The following is a 24106-nucleotide window of genomic DNA, read 5'->3' on the forward strand; positions in this document are numbered from 1 at the left end:
TGGCTCTACGTCTATAACAAACGTTGTACCCTATATGGCTAAATGCGATGAAATGCGATAGCTTGCGAAATTTTGAACTGAAATATCAAACTTATTTGCAGAATTCAGAATCAACATGCTCTGTCATATGGAAACTTTGGTGTGATATCAAGTTTATAGAATTATAAACAGTCTTCCGGGGTAACATGTATGCAGGTTGAATAAGGTCGCACGCATTTCTAGAGACTTCAATTTATTTCAAGCTAGCAATATGACAATTTAAATATCATAAATATTATATCATTACTTTTATGTGCAAAAAGTAAAAATAAAGGAAAATTTAAATAAGAGGTCTATTTAGGTTTGGAAGAAAATTTTCATCATACTTGTTATCAAATTTTGATGCTTAGGCTATCAATTTTCTCAGTTTCTCTACACGAACCCTAACAATCAACCGTACATGTCTATAACAACAACCCTTAGTTTGCAAAACTTTCGGAAACAACGAGGTCGGCTCGCAAATAATATGTAGGTGGAAAACAATCCAACACATACGAACATATATATGTATATTACACATATAAAATATTTTACCTCTCTCGGTAAATGGCAAAGTTTGTATAACCATCGGGATTTGATGATGCCGCCAGGAATTGTCTGCACGGAAGCTAGAAAATAATGTAGAAGTTCGCGAACTGGAACACCGAGCGGGATGTTTTATGTAAACATTAGTATCATCGGAATACAAAAATGTATAAGATTACATAAATATTATATATTATATGATAACACATTTTATAAGAACATTCTTATGATAATATTCAATATAACTTTTGAACATTATTTTTCTTATATGGATATACTTTGATGGAAATCCGATATATTGTACATTTTGCGCCAAGTTTATGATGCAAAATCCATTGGATTAAAATATATATGAGACTATGTTATTTAAATTCAAGTTTATATTTGTGATATTATAAATATACCTCACACTCAACTGGGTGAAATTTGACCCCAAAAAAAAAAAGAAATTAGTGTACTATTACATTTAATAAAAATATATTTAAATACGTATGTATTTAAATATATCAAATAAAAGTATACTCATAAAGCCTGACAAATATTATTTGCATTATTTTGAACTATGGTTCTGAAAAGAACAGATAAAATATAAAAGTTATATCACAGCGACAAAGGCGTAAACATATTTTTAAATTGTAATAATTGATTAATGCGACGATAGGTTACCATAGAAGAATGCTATAAAAACATAGAAAATTCAAATATAAAATCAATAAAAGAATTAAAATCACAAAACAGATCACGAGTCCATGTTGAAAAGTATTATATATGGCAGGATGGATATAAATAAATCACTATTTTACCCAACTAATTTTTTTGAAAAGAATTTCAATTAAATTTTATGCATAACTTTTTTATTGGGATATAAATAAATCACTATTTTACCCAAATAATTTTTTTGAAAAGAATTTTAATTAAATTTTATGCATAACTTTTTTTATTGGCTTATATATGCATGAGGTTATTTATTCATTTGATCGCAAACTTTGACTAACGTCTAAAAACAGTCAATTTGTACACACTAGAATGTAAGCAAAAAATTGTCAAAAAAATTAATTAGTTTAAATGTTCCAATTATTAATAGCCTGGTTTATCACAGTGTAATAGTGTAGTGTATTTTTGTATAATTAATTCTTTTTCCACTAAATGACGGTCTCGATGAAGACCGAAACGTATGGATAAATAAAGTACTTGGTGTTACTGCCCGATTTTAAATAACTCATCAAAATATAATATCAACACCAAACTCACATATTTCAATATATATATATATATATATATATATATATATATATATATATAATTTATTTATTTCCAAACTCGTGTAAATCATGTGAATATTATACATGAATTTTAATAAATCAGAAATAGGAGAAAAAATGATTGGAAACAATATTGTTAATCCCTTCATTTATATATCGAAGCTTGATTGAATATTGACGAAAAAAATTAACAATGCGTACTTTATTACATCAATAAAATTTAATGCATTCTAATTAATGATTGAAATTGTGTATCAGCTTCATAAATTAAGTTTAATACTATTCATAAATTATAAATTCAAATGCACTAATAAGCAGAAATCATGCAATACATTATTAATTAGAGAAACTAATGCGAAATGAATAAAATATAGATTATATTAATGTGTATATTCCTCGTGTTATAAAAATGGATTTTCATCATATTCGATTAATTTTAATTTTATTTCAATACTAAATGTATTTGACATAATTTAAAGAATAGACAGCTTTCTCACAAAAGCATCAGCAAACATTACTAATATTTGCAACTCTTGGGGCTAAATGCTTTTTATAGTTTACTTGAATAAGAATTTAATAATAATTATTCGAATAATTTTATGGAATAATAATATCATTATCATTACATCTTAAAACGTTTTATAATGTTTCAAAAGAAATACCAATAAAAGTACTTTCGTTTTTTAGGGACGCTATATAAATTTATAACGCGCAATAAAATTCCCTAAAATGTTTTCTTGAAAAGCCAATAGCAAGGTATGAATTAGGACAGTATTCCGATAAGACATCAAAGAAAAATCTCTGAACCAACAAATATAAAAGAGCTATTAAATCGAAGGACCATAAAACAAAAAGTTTGCCAAAAAACCTTACCTGTTCTACGGATCCATAATGACGCCTGGAAAAGACACCTCGCCGAGAGATGAGTTCTGAGGCGGAGGAGCTGAAATAAAAGAAAGAAATCGTTGAATAAACCATGTCTGCCCACAAACAGGTACAGAATATGCGAATACATCAACGGCAATGTTGTTAGGAGGAATGTATACATTTGGGAGCTTTATTTCACGATAGCCATTCATCACTTAACCAAGGCATGGAGGAGAATTGTATCATGTGCTTAATGTAGGGAATTTCAATGTACAATGCCACTGGTGACGTGCATTTTACACAAGATACGTATTCACGTTAATAAATTATTGCTATGAGATGTTTTATGGGGAATAAATGTTTACTTGTATTCTACTGAATGAAATCAATTTAGTCAAAATCATGAAAGACAATTTTAGAAATAGACTTGTTTTACGTGTTCTTATTGTATCAGTGGGTAAACGTAAACGCCAAAGTTCATTGTCTGTTAACATTCTAAATTATTATAAGCCTACGAATACAGGTTTGCTTATAAACGTTCATCAATGTTTGGAATAACGTGGGTTGTTACAATTTCAAGATTTTACCGTCACAATTTCAAACATTGTTACATTTCAATTTTTATTGATTAAGCCGATTATTCACATGTATCAAAGATTTCGTAACTTACCCTTATGCAAAATGCCAATTTTTTACGTAGTATTTAATTTTCTATTGCCAAATCTTCTGTACATACTCGCTTTGAATTGCAATTAACTGTGATTTAAAGTTTTTTATTTGTTAATTATTAAACGTATTCATTAACTTCCCGTAGGGTAAGTTATAGTATTCGCACAAAAATCGAAAATGAACATTTTTATATATCTTTACGTTTCAGAGGTTTCTGAATATTTTGGCATACCTTAGAAAAAATGTATGTATGTGTGTTCGAATACAAATTTTCGTCGACGATTTCGGGAACACGGATGCAGCGATTTGAATAATTCAAATAACATTCGATTTGTATTGATAAGGAGACGTGCTGATTAGTTTTTGGCGAAAACAGATCAAGCCGTTCCAAAGATATGGGACAAAAAGTGCCAAAAACGGTAACTCAGTTTTTAAGAGAACGGATCATTTGAATAATTCAAATTTTCATGAAGGCAGGTCTAGCGGTTTCGGAGATCTAGTAAAAAAAGTAAAAAAAAGCCACCTGGCGGTCAAAAATGATCATTAGACGTATGCACAGCAAATTATCAGATATTTTATTGAGATTTTAACATTTTGTTTACATTCCTATGGGTTCCGTACCAATGCTTATCCGTTAGACGGCGGCGCAGTTAAAGCAGTACGATTGCTTTGAAAAAAAAAAATTCAGAATTTTCAAAATATTTCAAAATACACTTTTCTTCAAAATCTTTTTTTCAAAAAAGTAAATTTTTGTCAAAAATTTATAGTTTCTTAAAAATCTAATTTTTTAGAGTAATTTCTTTTCAAAAATGTCAATCTTTAAAAAAAAATGTTTTTGGTACGGGAAGTTCCAGCAATTTGCCTTAAGGCACGATGCCATTAGTTTAGTCTTATTTTTACTTCACGATTTAGAACTTTCTGATTTTTTGATTGCATCATACGTATAATCGACTTTATTGTTAAAAAAATATCTATATAATTAGAACTAAATACCATTGCAAATTTATAGATTTTTATAAATATTTTAACGTATTTGCTTTATTAAAATAATATGTAAACAAATTTAAATAAGATTTTTTATTGTTACGTATAGCAATCAGTTGTATAACCTTTTGGGTTAATTTGACTTAACAATTGTCTTATCTCTGTGTGATAAATATTATTACAATTTCTGTAGACTGCGCGAATATTTAATTGGTGTAGGAATGACCGATTAGAGCTATTTTCACTTGAAAACAAATTGCTATTTATATTTCCAAGTAAAAACCGATGTTATTACTGTTCGACGTCAGGCTCCTTGAAGCGGGATCGAACACGGGACCTCTTATTCCGGCCCAGTTGTTCCACGAGTAAGCCCCAATTAGATATTAAACGGGTCATCTCAATTTTAATATAATCATAATACAGCAAATTTATAGAGTTTATGAAATATTGCATTACATTCGATAAAAAAATATTACAAACGAATTTAATACAGTTCTAAAACTAACCACCTCAACCATAATCTTGTACTACGTTGACAAAGATCTAGAATGTCTATCCTTTTACAAAACGTTTTATTTAGTCTGTCTGTCAGAGTGCCAGAGGTTTCACAGAAAATTGAATAAAACCGAAGAAAAATAAGAAAACGTTACCTGTACCCTTTTTAGCAGACGATTTCATTGCATTATCCAGCAATACCGCACGGAAATAGAATATTGTATGAAATATGACATGGGTTGGTGACATTTACAGAAGGGTTATACCCACATTTCACAAATATGACATTGATCAAATTTGTTGAACAGATTTTGGCTGTAGGCGTTATAGATATACCAATACCTTTGAAGAGTTCAGATACTTCATTTGCTGCTTATTAGAAAAATTATATTTTTAAGGACAATAATATAGTTTTGTATTATTACTAATAGAGTAGTCCGTGATATAGTGAGATTGAATCGATTTCACCTCCGGGCAAAGTGGTATTATACAGTCGTGATTGCCAATTTATAGATCAAAAATTTATATCCAATCGGCTTTCTGATATGAAATGGCAACGAGCAAACTCTGACAATAAAGCTCCGTAAATTGAAATTGAGTTTAACTTAAACCTTAACTCGGCAGAAGACATATTATTATCATTAGTATATCAACCGACATAGAAGTGCAAACATATTGTGTTTTTCTTATATTTACCAACTGATTTTTAATTATGTTATTAGTAAAGAAGATTGGATACGGTTGTGCCAGGGTACCGTAGTGACAGTTGCATTACCAACTAAACTATATTGATTTTGAGATAGGGTCCAAAGGGAGAAAGATGTAATATGATTTTCCAAACAAGTTCCCATTATTGCTTACTAAGACCGTATTGCTTTCAAAAGTCAAAAGTGAGTTTCTATGTTCGAATTCTTTTAATAATAACTGTCAATTTGTATACAGATAAATTACATTTTTAGTAGTTTTTGCCAGTAATTAATTTTTACTTAGATGATTTACTTCACAATCAGTCATAGTGATGATTCGTATTCAAAAGTGTGCGATGAGGGTACGGTTTTGCATGCATTTCTTGTCCTTTTTGAGTGAAGGTTAAACAAATACAAAAAAATCTAACTTAACTAAGACAAAATATAAAAAAAAATAGAAAAAGAAAATTCAGTGCGAGAAAAATTGTATTCAATTACAGTATTTCAAGAATTTCACATAGACAAATGATTAAAGTACCATTTAATTTATTTTGCTTCCAGCTAACTGGTAAATTGACAAAATTATTGCTGATAAAAAAGTGACACTACCGTACCCAGTCTTTCCTATGTATAGTTTTGTTTATCTATCTTACGATAACAATACAAATCCTTATGATTATTAACTTCCCGTAGGGTAAGTTATTGTAATGGGCCGAAAATCGGAATTGAAAATTTTTACATTTCTCGACGTTTTGAAGGTTTCTGAACGTTTTGGCATACCTCAGAAAAAATGGATGTGTGTGTGTGTGTGTGTGTGTGTGTGTGTGTGTGTGTGTGTATGTATGTATGGATACAAATTTCCAGTCACGTTTCAGGGCGCACGGATCAACCGATTTGAATGGTTCAAAAAACATTCGATTCCTATTGATAGGGAAAAGAGCTGATTAGTTTTTGGCAAAGGCAGGTCCAGCCGTTTCGGAGATACGGAGCAAAGAGTGCAGAAAATAGAAATCGAATTTTTGAGAGAACGGAGTATCCGATTTGAATGATGTAAAAAACATTCAATTAGTAATGATTGGGAGAAGTGTTATTAGTTTTTGGCAAAGGCAGGCCCAGCCATTTTGAAGATACGGAGCTAAATATGTAAAAAATGGCAGTTTTTGAGAGAACTAAGCGTCCGATTTAAATGATTGAAAGAACTTTCAGCTTGTCTTAACAAAATAATTGATTTTGGAAAAAAAAAATTTTGTTCCATTTTTTTTTTTTTTTTTTTTTTTTTTTTTTTTTTTTTTTTTTTTTTTTTTAGTTTTTTGTATATCGAAAATATTTCAGATTTAATTTTTAATTCTGACTATAGTTCTAATATACTTTACAAATAATTTCAACTCTGCAATTCAGTTTATATAATTCTTATAAATATTACACAATGTTACAATATTTATAATAATCTATTTGAAAACATTCAGTATTCCTCGAACATTTCGTTACGGTACGGGAAGTTCCAGCAATTTGCCTTAAGGCACGATGCCATAATTGCCTCAAGACAGAATTCCACTTACAGCTAGTTTGATACTTATTCTTCATAATATAAATTGAATGAGTTATACAAAAAATATCACAAATCAGAAGTGCCATGAGTTTTGTAAATATGCATTTAAATTAATAGGGCTACGAATATCTATATCAATATGCACAATTCTAGTACGGTCTTTCATTATATGAAGTGACATTTGAAATTATTTGAATACAAAGTAGTTAATACACATAGTAATACAATCAATATGCATTGTTGCATTGCATAAAAGCTATTGTATATCATCTAAAACATTTCATAATTATCTAGGCGTGCACAATTTCGGTCAAAATCTCTCTGTTCGCGTTAATTGCAAATGTACATCAAATGTTCATTTTGCGGGATTAGCTTTGTACGAGGTAAACCATTATAACGAATGAACTATATAGTGAAATAAATCTGTATGTATACTATGTAACTAGTGTATTTGCTAATTTAGATATTCTATTTGGAGATAATATGATAATTATACAGTTTTAACTCACAACTATTTATCAAGTAATATATCAGTACTAATTAATAATTTTTAAAATATGAATGTATATGTAGTGGCGGACACCTAAGGTTATTTATAAACAAATCAAAAAATATTTTACGAAATGTTTATTAATTTATGATTTATGTTAGACAACAAAGTTAGAAATTAAACTAAATTGATCTTAGCAATCTTTGCTGAAAAATAATTAATACTATCAATCAAGCTTGATTTTAAACAGTGGCACCTAGTACCAGACATTACAAAATAACCCTCATTGATCACATATGTAGCCATCTCCACACTCTGGAATGTCTGCATATGTGTCTTTGACGAATATTCTTAGATGTTGCAAAGAAAAGTCAATATTCATCCCCCGTTTCGGCTGGGCCACCCCGATGCTTTCAGCTGGTGCATTAACCATAATCTTTTCATTCTTCGACTAGGAAATACGAAAAATGGGAGTATGTAGCGACCATTAGCACTCATACAGAACAAAATTAAATAATTGGAATAAATTACAAATATTTTCACAAGAAATATCAATATATTTACTGTCCGGCACTAAGGGACGACTTAGTGTCCGGTGCTAAGAGCAGACATTTTTGTTCATTAGGTGGCACCTACTAAAATTGGTTAAAAAAATAATATTAAAATTAGTTAAAATATTCTACCATTTTACGAATAACAATCAAGTACAATTTTCATCTTTGCGTACCACTCAAATGTAAATGCATAAATATGCTAGAATTACTTCCATTGATATTTAGGTGATTTTGCGCCTAAAACAAGAAAGGGTTGCTTTCGGCTTGGCCGTGTGCGTCAAAGGCGAGGCTTGGCACGTGATCCTGTACCTGTGTCTCTTTCACTTGTATTTTGAAATGAAAAGATTTATACTCGCTTAAATAATGCGAGTTAAATAGAGTGTCCGGTGCTTGGTGCCGTCCGGCGTTACGGGACTTCACCCTATATTTTCAGGCATACACACACACACACTCATATATATGTATATATATATATATATATATATATATGTTTTTATTTAATTCTAGATAATAACTTTGACTATCAAAAATAAATTGTAATGCTTTACTGGAAATGCTTTAACATTTGTCTGTTGTTATATTTTATTTTTTCTTCATTTTCTTAATTTGTTTTTAAGTAAGTTCAGTAATATATCAAGTTGTATTACATATAATATATTTATTTCATTTTAAATTGATTTTTCCTACGAGAAAATCTGATTCACAAAATCAAAAATTCATCGGCACTTTTTAGCTTTGGGATCTCGTTCCAATGTGTTGGATTTTAAATAAAATGGAATATAAAATTATAAATTTATCGATTCGCATACCGTCCCAGCTTTGATTAAATAATTTCAAATCTAGCAGAAGATGAAGCTCGACTTTTCTCAAGACGTTGCATGAATACCAACACTTGAACCAGGAATACGTCGTGGAACATCTCGCGTTTTGTTAGCAGAGCTTTCTATCTGTAGAAGAACTCTACAAATAGTTCGCATGGAATTGAAATGAGTTCTTTGTTCCCGGTGTTAGCTTCGCTTACACCGCGAGATGAGGGCACTTATAGGAGGAAACATTTTCTTGGAGAAGAAAGTCTATGTTCATTCATTACGGGAATTGCTTAAATTGAAATGGATTACATTGAAAATGTACTTTATTCGAGGAATTTTCTGTGTGTGCACGATGACTTGAACATACGTATAGTAGCTAAAACCAAGCCGTTTTTCATTAATTAACAAAACCTATATCGACATAAATTTTGCATTAATCTTACAAACCACATTTTAGTACGTACTCGATAAAGAGTGTATTATTGACATTATATGAAAGATAAATTTTGTAATTATAGTGTTCGATAGTGAAATTAAATTTATAAATAAAGTAGAGCAGGGCTTAAAGGTACACGGGTAAAAAAGTCTACAATCAGTCTCTCAAAAACAAGTAAAGTTAGGAATTTTTTGCCCTTAATCAAGCAACGTCACTATCAGGAAAAAAATGGCAGTGTTTGAAAATCCATAACAAAATTATTTTTTTTCGCTGTTAGTTTTTGTTTGTGAGCACTGTTGTTTAGTTTACAAGACCCTAATATAATATTCAAGTCAACAATATTTAATTGTTTTATGAGATGCATAGTTATTATTAAGTTAGATTCATCAGACTCGATTATATATCCTCTACAGAAGTTTAAATATGGGTGAGGTAAAAAAGGCCAACAGTAATTTTACCCTAGCGTAGGTGTAAACAGGAAATTAAATTAATAGTGCCAAAAAATTTAAATTTCACATTGGCTTAATAATGTAACTAGTATATCGTAGAATCTTTTAAAATTAAAACATTGGATCTGCTTGCCCTCTGGCTCTAGAAAGTAACACATGACAATTTTTATCGAAAAATAGTAAAAATTCACATTCCTCTATAATCACGGATTTTTGCGAATTTTACAGTGCATAGTTCGTTTGATACGTGTTATTTTCTGTGATGTAGTTTATTTGGTTTAGATAGTATAATCACTTAAAACAAATTGGACATTTGTGTTCCGCCCTATTCTAGTAGACATTCTTTTTTATAATTTGTTGAATACAGAAACAAATGCGCCATTGATTTATCTCAAGTAATTAATTTTAATTCAAGTATAAACTAAATTTTTTAGCTGTATGCTAATATATCTTAGACATAATAAACTCTTTATGTCTAAATTTTATATGATGTCTTAATTTGATATAAATGAATATAAGATATCTTAATTTAATACAAATTACTTTTTCAAATTTAAGTATTATAATCATGCATTCATTATTTTCAAATCGCCAGCAAAATGTTTTCAAATGTTTTGATCGATAGCCAAAACGAGTGCCAAATAATTTACTTATTATAATAGTTTACTTAACGTATTTAAATAAAATTCATATTAAAATTCGCATTGCATTATTGCATGTACTTGGTTACATATATGTATTACATATAGGTATATTTTGAATTTTGAACTTCATTACAATATGCAATCAAATATATTATTCATTCAAATATATACATATCAACATGGCATACAAATTGCATACATTAACTTAAATTAGATTTATTGCATGTAATTTATTATCATTCGTTCATTTTCTATTATGGATTATCATTAGCAAACTATTGTTTATTTTTATACCAGAAAAATGAGTGCAATTGTTAAGTAAAAACGTTGTTTATTAAAGAAAATAAAAAAATTCAAAAAACAATTAGGAATTAAAAGAGCAAAATGAAATTAAAATTTGATTTTTTTTTTATTTTTCAAAGTTTTAATTTAATATTGATATTATTTGGCTGATATTATTTATTTTGTGAAGACTTAAGAGATAACTTCTTTAAAAGTTTATCCCAAAAAGGTTATTTTTTTTTAAGGATTTTATAATTATCGTGTCAAACACTATACGAATATATTTCTTACTTTAAATAATAAATAAATAAAAAGCCATTTATAATAAAATAATAAAATAATAAAAATTCAAATTAAGTGAAAGTAGAATGATAAAACCATTAAATTAATTCACAAGACGAGCCATGCATAAATAAAAAATACTTTGAAAAATATAATTTGTGTCAGACATTTTTGTTATCATAACAATATGTTAAATATTCATTGTTAACCGCTGGCAGCGCGCTATTTGCGATAAGACATAATTTTTTATCAATTACATATTTTATGTGTTTTCACTATGTGTTTGTTATCGCTTTTTCGATTATTGAATTGGAACAAAGCCTGTTCAGCAATTGTTACATTTTTTATCGATTCATAAAACATACCACCACCTTTGCCTTTCGGACCTCAATTTTAAATATTGAATATTCAATAAATCATCCGACCATATTGCGATTGTAATTGCGCATTCGATGTAAATAATACAATTATTAGTCACATGATTGAAAAGTCTATAGATATCGTACGTTTATGAGTAACAGCAAATTAAATCCAACTTGTGAAAAATAAATGAATGGAAACAAAAGTTAATTGTCGATTAATATTTCATAATTAAGATCAATACTTCATAATAAGCTTTAGATTATCATGAATTTATAAGGTATTCACATATCAAGTAATACAAATCTAATATTTATTTTGAACGTTTAATGAGACTAATAAGTGGTCATTTGAATCTAAAGCTGATGAAATCTTTAGCAGCGCTTTTATTTTCTGATACCAAAATTTCAGAATCTCAATAGCATAAAATTAATGCTATGCATATTTAAATACTACGATACAGGTTATTTTTTAGCAAGAGAATTTGCTTTCAAATTTCAATTAAAAATATATTTTCAATCTACTTTTCCACGCATCAGAAATGTACTATCTAAGGTTTCCTATTTCGAACAGATCATTTATTTACTACAGTAAAATTAATGCTGACTGCTAATTAGTTGAGTGGTCCAAGGATGTCAAACACCTTGGTGTGAACTTGGACCATAGATTCAACTTCACGAAACATTAACACGAAAAGTGGACAGACGTACGGAATGGTTAATCTACTGAGACCTCTCTTGAACCATAACACCACGCTGAGCGTGAAGAACAAGCGGACACTTTACCTCACACTGGTCAGACCAATAATGACGACTAAGACCAACTTGCAGAAACTACAGACAGTACAAAATAAGACACTCCAACTAGTACTCAACAAAATAAGGGACCCATTGACTAGACATTACTACTCTACAAAATACATTCATGAACCAGACCGATGTACCAAAAAAATAAAAAATGACTTCTAAATAATATTTTTTAATAATTTTGTACATTGGGTCACATTTGAGGACTGAGAAAGTAAATGTAAAATAAGATGTATTTTGGAAAAAATCTTGAAAGGACCTCGAAAATAGAACGAACACAACCTGGATATAGTATATCGGAAAGTACCATTTTATGATCAAACTGATGTATCAAAAAATGTGTTCTCTCTTTATTGCTTTATTGTAATTTAACATTATCCTCATATTGTCATTAACTAACAATAAGAATATTTCCACATACATCGTATGTGTCGATTTCATCCTCAAGCTATTAAGAAGTTGTACTTCAGAAAACTTATTTCTATAATAAAACTTAAGCGTTGTAATCGTTTCCTTCAGCTCAATTTAGTTTCAATATAGTCACGACAGAATATACAGATCTTGTGATAGGAAAACCTTTATCAAAGACGCTCGGAGGATAAGCGATTGAGACAATGTGCTCCGGGAATACACTGCCAACATCTCGGATCCTTTCTAATATTAGATAGTGGAATTTCTAAATGTTTTCTGTAATAAGAGAGAACTCTTTAAATGTAGATTTTCTTCAAATGTATTTATTTAATCTTATTCTCTATGATTTTGTTGCGGAGTAAAGGAATGCCCGTACAATCTGATACTCTCTAGATTAACGATTTTGAAATTTTATGAAATGCAACTTTCTGAGGATACAGATAATAATAGAAATTGATGTTTTTAAAAGGAGGTTTTTGTAGACTCGATATTTTTGCATATGAATAATAGTCGCAGATTCGGAGTAGAAACTCCGATATCAAAGGAATTATATGAATGATTTCATATTTTTGAAAAGAACAATATCTTGTATCTAAATTGCTAACTTAATTAGGCTTATTTATAGTTGGATTTATTTTTTCAATTTTAATTTCTATATTTAAATCTAGTTCTTTGAAATTTATATGTTATCGTGAAATAATTGATTTAACGCAAAATTATGCTCTTATTGAAAATTATAACATAAAAATAAAAATAAATGAATTTGATATTATACGCTCCATAGAAATTTTTTTAAAAGTAAAATATTTAATCGAGATAATCATATATGAGAATTATCTCAATTTTTTGTATAACTTACTTCGACTTCCTCAATTGGATATTTTAGAAACATTTTGTTGAACTTAAATAACTATTTCTTTAAGAATAAATGCAGTTTATATACATCATCTGAAACATTTTTCATATATGTCAGAAAAGAAAATAGCTATTTTTCCATTCTAGATATAAGATGCACATTTAGTAGCCAAACCTTTTGATGCCATATAGAGCTTTTATCATAGATTTTAGGTGACTTCCTGTGCGAAGGTAAGTAGCGGAAACCAAACTAATGTTCCGGTGTGCTTTATATATATAAAAGCCACAATGTTAATCCCGCAGAGTACAATATTTGCTCAGAATATTGTACTTAGGATCAGGTTAAATTTTAATGTGTACATATATTTATAAAGATATATAATATTGAAGTCTGCGAGTGTTTTTAAATATACATTCTTGACTGCAATAATTTTATGTTCCTTAACAAGTTTACTTCCATTGTGTATACATAAACTTCCTTTAATATAATATCTAAGATGAGCTTTCTACATTGGTAATATAATTAAGTTGAGATGATATATACAAAAAAATAAATTGAAAAGATTGCAAAAATTGCAAGAGGCTGAATATACTAGTTTACAAAGCCAATAATATAAGAATATAATGAAAATAAATATATTAAAAATACATTTAATTTTTTTTTTAAAAATCAAGTAAAAAAAATGAAATGCAACACAGGTCTCCAGAGTTCAATCAATAGATTATTTGATCAAAATTTATCAACAAATTTGAAACTTTGCAAAATTTATACGCTTTGAGTGTTGATTACTGTATCAAAGTTTTAGTCAAATCGTTAAAACACTAAAAACTTTAAACAGTATTGAATCATTTGTTGTTTTGTGACTGCGATTTTTCGGGTATTTTTTAAAATATAAAATCCTGAGATCAAACGCAGATTGTTCACAATTTTATAAGATGCATTTGAAAACTATTATGCACTTGATACACAATCTCAGATTATGCTCAAATAAACTTATATTGTTTATTGCCAAGTTTCACTTATTCTAAAACATTCAGTATAATTTCCCATACAATACTTACTAGTAATAACAGTAGACTCAAATTTCTAAAATTCATGTAAACTTTCCATATTTTTCATTGGATTCTAGTTCAAATAATTGAAGCAAAACATAATATAACAAGTTTTAAAAAATAAATGCTAAAATAAAACTAAATATATTGAACCAAACATTAAAAGGAAAATTTGTAAAAACCAATCAGCTCAAAGATCAAATGCTCAAAGTATCGCAAAATAATATATGTTTGCACATATATGCCATATACTCAAAATTTAATAGTAAAACATGAACATATTATATTGCAATATAATGTATTAAATATGCGTGCACATTGATAAATTATGGTAGGTATATAGTTTTTCGGTTGTGTGAAAAATTTCACGTGTAACCAATATATGTTTCTGTTATTATAATATTTCATTTTACATATTACCTAATATATTATATTTTTATTAGTATTGTTATTGAAATGAATCATGAGAACAAGAACAAGGAAAGCTTGTAGGATGAATTTTTAATATAAATACAAAACTTTGGTTCAACATTTTGAATAATCTCTGAATATTTATGTTTAAATCTTATATTATAATACTCTGAGTTCATGTATTACAATTTTATGTATAAAGTGTTTTACACCATCACACTTATTATGAATAAAATTAGGACCCCAAACGTATGTTGGACTAATGAAACTTTTAAATCACCTAACTTTGCTCTGTGTTTGATAATTAGAGGGATGTCTGAAAAACTTTTGTAATATATATATATATATATATATATATATACTAGCAAACCCGACAAACTCCGTTTTGCCACCAGATGGTTTCGTGAGAAAGATGAAGAAATTTTTTGTTTGTTTTATATTTGAAAAGGAAAAATTTGATTTTATTGTACAACAGTAATGAATTTATTTCGATTACAAAAATTAAATGTTTTTTAGTTGAACTTCTCTAAGTAAATGAAAGTGAATCCACAAATTATCCGTTTCATTGAAGTGCTCTTTGGTAAACCACATTTTTTGTTTTTTGGTCTAACGTTAAGACAAACAAAGCGGATGGCTTTCCAACTCGTGAGCAGGCAACGTATAACTGCCAATGTGAAAAACAATGATTTTCAGAATAATCTATTTGAAATTTATCCCGTAAACACTAAGCGATTGGCCTTGCGACTTGTTAATGCGAACGCAAGGCGAACTGGAAATTGCAATCGTTTGAAGTCAAGCGAAAGACCAGACGGAATCATTGGTATGTAATCAAATCGCCAGCAATATTTGATTGAATAGTGAAATTCAGTGTGTGTACATCATTATTCTTTGCGGCAAAAATTGCTCGTTGACTTAACCAAGCACAATTCTGAATGCTCTCACTAATGTCATTACTCGAATTTTTATTTACGGTGCGTGAAGTTCCAGCAACTTGCATTAAAGCACGATGCCATGCACCACTAATTCACCTAGCTATAAACCTTGCGGAACCCGAGACCTTTCCGACGAATGCAAAATTGTCGAAATCGGCTCGTGGGTGCTGGAGTTATTTCGTCAGGAAGGAAAACACGACTTATTTTTATAAATATGTAGATATATATTTATATATATATATATATATATATATATATATATATATATGTATATGTATGTATGTATGTATATGTGTGTGTTTATATTTATATTTCGAGTATAAACCATTTCAAGAATTGTTTAAAACAGCCGGGCTTTGCCGTCCACATTTAAAGATAAATATCGTTTAAATCCTGGAAGCTTTTACAGTGTGAGAAATACAAAACAACACCCCCTGAGTAAAATCCTATGTCACGGTGGTGCGCGTAGCGGCGCCTAGTCTGGGTAGTAACTCGCTATAGTAGGTCAACACACTTTCGCATTATATTATATACACATTCAGCGATGTGGTGGAACTGCATACCAGTAAACAATCTTCCGACGATGGAATCAGTGGAAAGATCTAGCATTGCTCCAATTTTCATTGAAGTAATGGATTTATATGCGGAAAACTATATTGGGTAACAGATTGGATTTAAATGATACATAGTTTGTATTGAATGACAATAAGCTTTGTAAAAATATTTAATTCAGAGGCTTTAAACTAGTGGCTTATTGTTATACACAAGTTGCATAAAATGTGTAAATCAATATATTAACCCTCTATGAGCCCGCGTAGCTGTGGTCAAATGTCAATTTTTTCAATATTTTACCAAATAATTTATTTTGTCACATCACACACAATTTTTGATTCTATAACATTGTTAATACAACCAATGTCAATATTTATGACCTTATCCAATTTATATAAATAGTTCAGATTCCAAAACAAAACATAGTGAAATATCTTGGTCTTCATTTAGACAGCAAACTTACTTGGAAAAGTCACATAAAAATGAAAAAAAAAAACAGCATATAATGTTCAAAATGAAAGAATTTAATTGACTAATGGGTAAAAAGTTTAAGCTCTCCGTTGAAAATAAATTATTGCTATATAAAACAATCATCAAACCAATCTGGACCTACGGAATTGAGTTCTGGGGCTGTGCTTACAAATCGAATATAGCTATAATGAGGACACAGTCAAAAATTCTACATACAATACTTATTTCTTCGTTGTATGTGACAAATGAAACCATTCACAGCGACCTTAACGTGAAAACGGTGCAATTAACGTTCAAAGAATTTAAGGAAAAATTCAAACGAAAACTGGACTCACATTCGAACCCATCAATAGTTGACTCTACTCAACCTTTTGGATATTGAAACCTTTTGGACATTGGAACGACACTGGCTTTTAGACTTAGTCTTAGATTAGCTATAATATAATATTATCATATTAATTATTAAACTGAGAAGATCTCATTGGTGTTCTTTTGAGACATCGCTCTTAAATATATTTTGAAATATTTTAAAATATTTTAAAAAAGAAAAAAAATATTGTTAATTTAGCTCATAGGAATCTTTATGTATTTCTGATTGCTAAATAATACAGAGTTAAAAAAATATTTATGACCTTTGCTAGATTTTTCAATCTGAAATAATATTTTCATAGACAGAAGTGCGAACATTATGGCCGCTGTAACATGAAAGTCACATAATTTATTAGTACCAAAACAATTGTTCAAATAGATTTGTTTTACATTTCCATAATAAGTGAATTTTTATTCCCTTATTTGTTTGGGTGTTTAACAAAAATTTGGCCCATAGAGTGTTACTCTAACAATGATTCATATGTATTGTACCTAGCTCTAGAATTTTACAACGTTAGAAATTGTTGAAATTTTTATTTCTTATGCCCACATATACTTATTGTAATTTTGGTGTTAAACGATTAAGGAAGACACAAAACGGCAAGAAAACATAAAACTAACATATCGTATTCATAATCAAAAATAACAAAAAAAACATAATTTTTTTTCAGGTAGTTAATGTTATTATAATAAATGAATAGCATTACAAATTATAAATATAAATATGCAATTGCTATATTTATTGCCAAAAAACTAATGAGTTTGCTAAATTTATATATCAAATAGAACATTTTGTTTAACTTTTCTAATTCTTTTTCCGGTAGGATCTGCCTTTCTCAAAAGCGAATCTAATTCAAATACAAAATTGTATCCAATGGTACATATTGCTAAAATGATCAGGATGGCCTGACGCTTAAAGTTATAACAAAATATTTTAGATTTATTTTTTACCCTGAGAAAAGTTATAACAGGAGACTATATAGGTCGTGCTCGAAATAAATTTATTCTTATTTTAATTATACATACCTATGCTTTAAAGTGAATAAATAATAAAAAATTATACACATATGCAAAGAGGGCTTCATGCCTTTGATATGTTAATTGAAATTTTATTATTTAAATCTTCTTTATTTATTGAGTTGGCGGAATCTGGAACAACGGTAATTTTGTATAGGAGTCGAGCTTTATACATTATTATAAACGTAAAACCACAGACACAAATTCACACACATATAAATTCACACACACATACATAGCATGTATATATATAGCATATATATATATATATATATATATATATATATATATATATATAAAGTTTTGTTAAATAACTTTAGTATTATCACCGTCAAAACTTTCTTAGTTGTAGAGAAAAAGAACAATGCTTGTTTGAGTAAAATATGCTTTATGGTTTTTGAAAATGTCTTGGACAGTATGTCTTGAAAACATAATATATAATTTTGAAAATACTTGAACATATGATTTTTGATATTTCTGTCTGAATTAATTAGTTTAAAATTGTGCATAAATAAATTGTTTATAGATTTCACATTATAATGCAAATGTAATGTTCATTCATTGAATAATTGGGATTAAGTTTGTAGAAATTTACAACATAGAAATAAAAAACATTAAAACCATCTGAGTTGTGATAAAAATTTAAGTATTTTAGTCTAATAAATATTAAAATAACAACGAGGCATAAATGCTAAATGCTAATCTAAAAATTCATAAAAAATTGAAATATTCATAGATGGTATTAAATGTTAAATCAAAGCTTTCGATTATAAAACTTTCACCCTACAAGCCCACGTTGTTCCTCGTTGCATTATTCATTTCAATTATTTGCAATTTTCAAGATAATTGACCTATTCTCTGTAATGAAATTCGAAAACTCATGAAATTTTGCATAATTTTGTGTATATAGAACGTCAACCAAGCAGCGACTGATTTTACAATCCCCTTAGAAAGCTTAATAAGCTCGTAATTTATGGACAGAGCATTACGGACTTGCTTTGACATAAATTAAATATGAAATGGGTTAACTTCTTGTCGGTTTTTACTTATCCTTTTCAAAAATATGACATAAAGGACACTTGAAACCCCTTTTATTATACAAATAAAATGATGAATGTTCTATTTATATTAACTAATTAAATGTTAAAAGATGTTTTGTGGTTTTGGTCAAGTAAATATAATTGCTTCACAAAATCTTCTTGTAGATCATGTTAATGAAATTTGCAAATTATTGAATGGAGATAGTTTCATACGAAATGCCGGTAAACCTGGTATCAATATCTGAAATTTTATCAGAATGAATTCTTGGATCGTAATTTTGGCTAACAAGAAATTCAGCTTTTGCATTTCCCATAGTTTTTTGCAGTTAACATATAGTGATTTACTTTACATTCAAGTAACATTAAAGTAACATTCAAGTTACATTTTTAGTTCATTTAGTTTAATTATAGTTGAACTATATTATTTACTTAAGAAATACTAATGCGATTTTCAACAATAGGAAAAATATATATTTTTTTAGCTATTCCAAATTTAAATACACTTAATTAATATTTTTGGAACTGATACAGTGCACAAAAGTGGGTGCTTATCACTATTATTTTAAATATATAGTTTACTGAAACAATATCTAATAAATAATATATAATGAAATAAATAACATATAGAAATACTAATTCAATAAAAAAATATTGCCAAATCTATTTTCAACTGTGATAATCACAAAAGTTGATAAAAATAATTGAATTTTCTGCTATTTGTTATCGCGAGGGCGTCACGCCATTCTGATATTGTAAATGGTACAATATTCGTAAAAAATGGTTCTTACATTGCTTGAATATAATGAATGTTTAGTTTTTGTTATAAAATATTAATTATTTGAATTAAGTAGGGCATTTATATATATATATACCTTTATACCCAATGAATTGAGCTGTTTATTCTGAACATGGTGTAAAGTCAGCTTATCAAAAAAAAAAACTGGATAAATTATATGAGGTGTAGGTGATGCTGGGCCATTTTTTTTAACAGCAATTATTTTTTTAATATAGCAGTTAACTGGAAAGAAAATAAATTAAATGAAAAGTGAACGTGGAACGTGGAATCTACGTGGAAATACTGAAATACTATCCTTAAATACGATTAGTCATAGAATCATATCATTCCAATAAAAAAATCACTTTGGATTAATGTAAGGCACTGTTAATATAGGGCACTGACTCAATGCAATAAAGGGATCTTGTTCGAACAAACATACTTCATCGTTCTCGCTTTGAACCCTATCTCAAAATTAGTATAGTTTAGCTAGTTTTATCACCATTTATCAGAGTTTAGTTTTATCATTAATATTGCTTGTTTTTTTCGTGATTGCCTTTAGAAGTATATTCTGGGACTATAATGAACTATATTATAAAGAATGTTTCTTGAAACAAGTTGTATTGGATAAGTTTAAAGCATATGTCAATTTTGAAATGTTATCGAACCGGTATATTTTTGCAAAATATTATTGTTAATAAAAATTTATATGTTTCGAAGTTCATAGGTATTAAATTTGTTTTACCAACTTAATTTGTGGCTTTTGTTTCGCAAACAAAAGTGTTAAATTAAATTACTGATTTTTTATATAATTCACATTCCACAAATTTCACAAATTACAAACTTAATTAACATACATGCTAATATAATTAATTTAATAACGGGTAATGAAATTAATTATGTATTTCTGTGTACTCCTTTGCAAATGTGCGGCTCCAAATAGCAGTCACGCAACAATCACACAAATTATCAAGCAGCCAGTCATGTTAGTAATAAAAGATTAACAAACATGCCAGATTTCAATTTGTCACATATTCCAGTTATTTTGTACAAAGTTGTGTTATAAATTATTCAGGATTTTCATTAATGTAATTGCATACGACATATTTTTGCCAAAAGCGGAACCGAAAACAGGAAAGTTGAATGTTAGAGTATGTATTTATAATATATTTTAAAACATATATATATATATATATATATATATATATATATATATATATGTGAATAATTATGACACAAAATAAATGATTTCGTATTTAAAAAGTGAGACTGCGTGATATTATAAATAATTTATGTAATTATTATAAGTGAATTTTTCGTTTATATAAATAATCTATGCATACAATATGAGAATTTAAATCTGTAATAAATTTGACGGAGTTTAAATCTTTGGATAACGATGGAGGGGATTCTAGAATATTGGTCTCGCCAAGATTGGACCAGTCAATATTGGTCTTGCCAACATTGGTCTGGCAATGTCTAGACATTATTATTGGTCTAAACCATAGGTTCTCAAACTCGTTTGTGCCGTGAACCCTTTACAATGTTTCTTGTTTTGTTATGAACCTCCTATATTAAAGTGACCACACGTACCGGTTTCGCCGGAACAGTCGCGGATTTCCATCTAGTGATCCGGGCTTTTATAAAATTCATTTGCGGTCAATTTATTTGGCATTTTTTATGCAATATAGTTTTTACGAAGACGATATAAGTTAACGATTGAAGTTGGTCATTCAATAGTTTTTCAGATATGCGAGGTTGGTGGATGGCTGGCTGCGCTCTCAATACTGGTATTGAAACGGATTGTACGTTTTCAAAAGTGCATAATTTGATTTTGATGAAACTTGACACACATTGTAATTACACTTTACTAAATATTTGACAAAAAATTAAAATTGGAACATGCAATAGTTTCTGAGATATGCGAAGTTGATGTGTGGCTGGCTACGCTCTCAATACTGGTATTGAAACAGATTGTACGTTTTCAAAAATGCGTAATTCGGTTTTGATGAAACTTGACACACATTGTTACTACACTTTACTAAATATTTGACAAAAATTTAAAGTTGGAACATGCAATAGTTTATGAGATATGCGAAGTTGATGTGTGGTTGGCTACGCTCTCAATACCGGTATTGAAACAGATTGTAAATTTTCAAAAATGCGTAATTCGATTATAATGAAACTTGACACATATTGTAACTACACTTTACTTAATATTTGACAAAAATTTAAAGTTGGAACATGCAATAGTTTCTGAGATATGCGAAATTGATGTGTGGCTGGTTTCGCTCTCAATACTGGTATTGAAACAGATTGTACCTTTTCAAAAATGCATAGTTCGATTTTGATGAAACTTGACATACATTGTTACCATGCTTTACTAAATATTTGATAAAAATTTTGAGTTGAAACATTCAATAGTTTCTGAGATATGCGAGGTTGATGGGTGGCTGGCTCCGCGCTCAATACTAACATTCAAAGGTTTCTAAATATGCCGTGGACCCCCATTTTCACTTCGTGGACCCCAAATTTTGTTTTCCCTGCCGTGGACCCCTGGGAATATTGCTCTGACCAATATTGATATATTGGTATCTATATTGCCAAGCAATGAAAAATCTATGGTTATTGTCAAGTTAGGGCATTAATGATAGTGCTAATTGATTTATTCTAGTCATTCTAGTAAGTTCCAGATATTAGTCCAGTCATTATAGTAAGTTCACCTCGGAATTTGAGATACCCAGTTGCAAGTTTGTAAATACTTGTATATTGACACCCTAAAGTTGTCTCAAAACCTGCATATGATATTGACACCTTACCATATGTAGGTTTCGAGACAACTTTAGAGTGTCAGTATACAAGTATTTACAGACTTACAGCTGGGTATCTCGAATTTCAAAATTCTTATCTAATTTAAGCTTAAATGACTGGACTATATGTTCTGTGTACGCATCGATTAAAATAAGATATCAATTACAATACTATCATGAAGAAGAATCACAAGATCGGTTTTGGTCGTTTTTTTCTATTGTTTTCCATTTTTTGTAGTTTGACCCCCAATTTTGACTTTAGAGTCGCGATCAGCGGTAAAAACGACATTTTTTTGACCTGTGTTATTTCAATACTTATTTTGAAACAATGGTGTTTTTTTGATTTGATTTTGTGAAGCACCAATAATTCTTGTGAAACACTTCAATTGTAATATTAATTACAAGTTTATTTTTAAAAGAAAAATGCAACTGTGTATTTTTCACTATTTTTATATCTATGTCATTTTTTATATATAATTGCTAAAAGATTTACTTAATGACTATGCAGGACAGTTATAAATATATTGTTGAATAAATAAAAAGTTTATTTTTAATATAACTATAAATTAATTTGTATTTATAATATTTTCAAAATTTGAATGTGTTCTATTGATTAATTTATTTTGTGATGATTTTTGATTAGATTTTTTTTGTTTTTATATCATAATATGGGATGCCCTGATTTGGCGTGAACAAATTGCTATTTACCTAGGTTCAAGACAAGGCGGGATAAAATATTCGTTAGAGAAAGATATATATTTTCTAGAATAGTTTCATAATTCAGGAGCCAAAAAACTATTTTCTCGTAGTATCATGGTAAAAGCTTATTTCGAATATATTTCCACGACACTTGGGGCTTTGGCGAAACACTTGAGCGCCCGCGAAATGTGGGATTACAGAAGTAAGTGCTCGGTCATGTTGGAGTTAATCTCTTTTTCTTGTCTTGTTCTTGTAACAGACCGCAGCGACAATAGAAAACTTCTTTTAACCCTGTAATTTAGCAGAAGTCAAACACGAATTTCATTCTGACTGCTCAATATAAGTTGTAATTTAGCTGCTAAAAGTTTTTCTATGTAAATATAATGTAACAATTTTTTACATGTGGTTAGATGTGTTGTTTGGATATTTTTGGTAGAGAATTGAATGGTACATGATGCCATGTTAGCGTCAATGTATATGAGAAATGTAATTTTGTTCACACAAACTCGGAAATGTTTATTGC

The 24106-nt window shown here is 28.8% G+C and overlaps 1 protein-coding gene across 1 annotated transcript in view; it reads right to left on the bottom strand.

The window, feature by feature from the left end:
• The window catches only part of LOC113386013 (GTPase-activating Rap/Ran-GAP domain-like protein 3), a 155151-nt gene that overhangs the window by 115600 nt on the left and 15445 nt on the right, over positions 1–24106 (bottom strand). Inside the window, exon 2 of the mRNA XM_026623825.1 lies at positions 2700–2769. Within this exon, the coding sequence (XP_026479610.1) occupies positions 2700–2769 (70 nt within the window). The remainder of the gene's footprint in view (positions 1–2699; positions 2770–24106) is intronic.

This window comes from Ctenocephalides felis, unplaced genomic scaffold, assembly GCF_003426905.1.
Source record: "Ctenocephalides felis isolate EL2017-DRISC unplaced genomic scaffold, ASM342690v1 CF-g0.4_SCAFFOLD_03571, whole genome shotgun sequence".
NCBI classification, from domain to species: domain Eukaryota; kingdom Metazoa; phylum Arthropoda; class Insecta; order Siphonaptera; family Pulicidae; genus Ctenocephalides; species Ctenocephalides felis.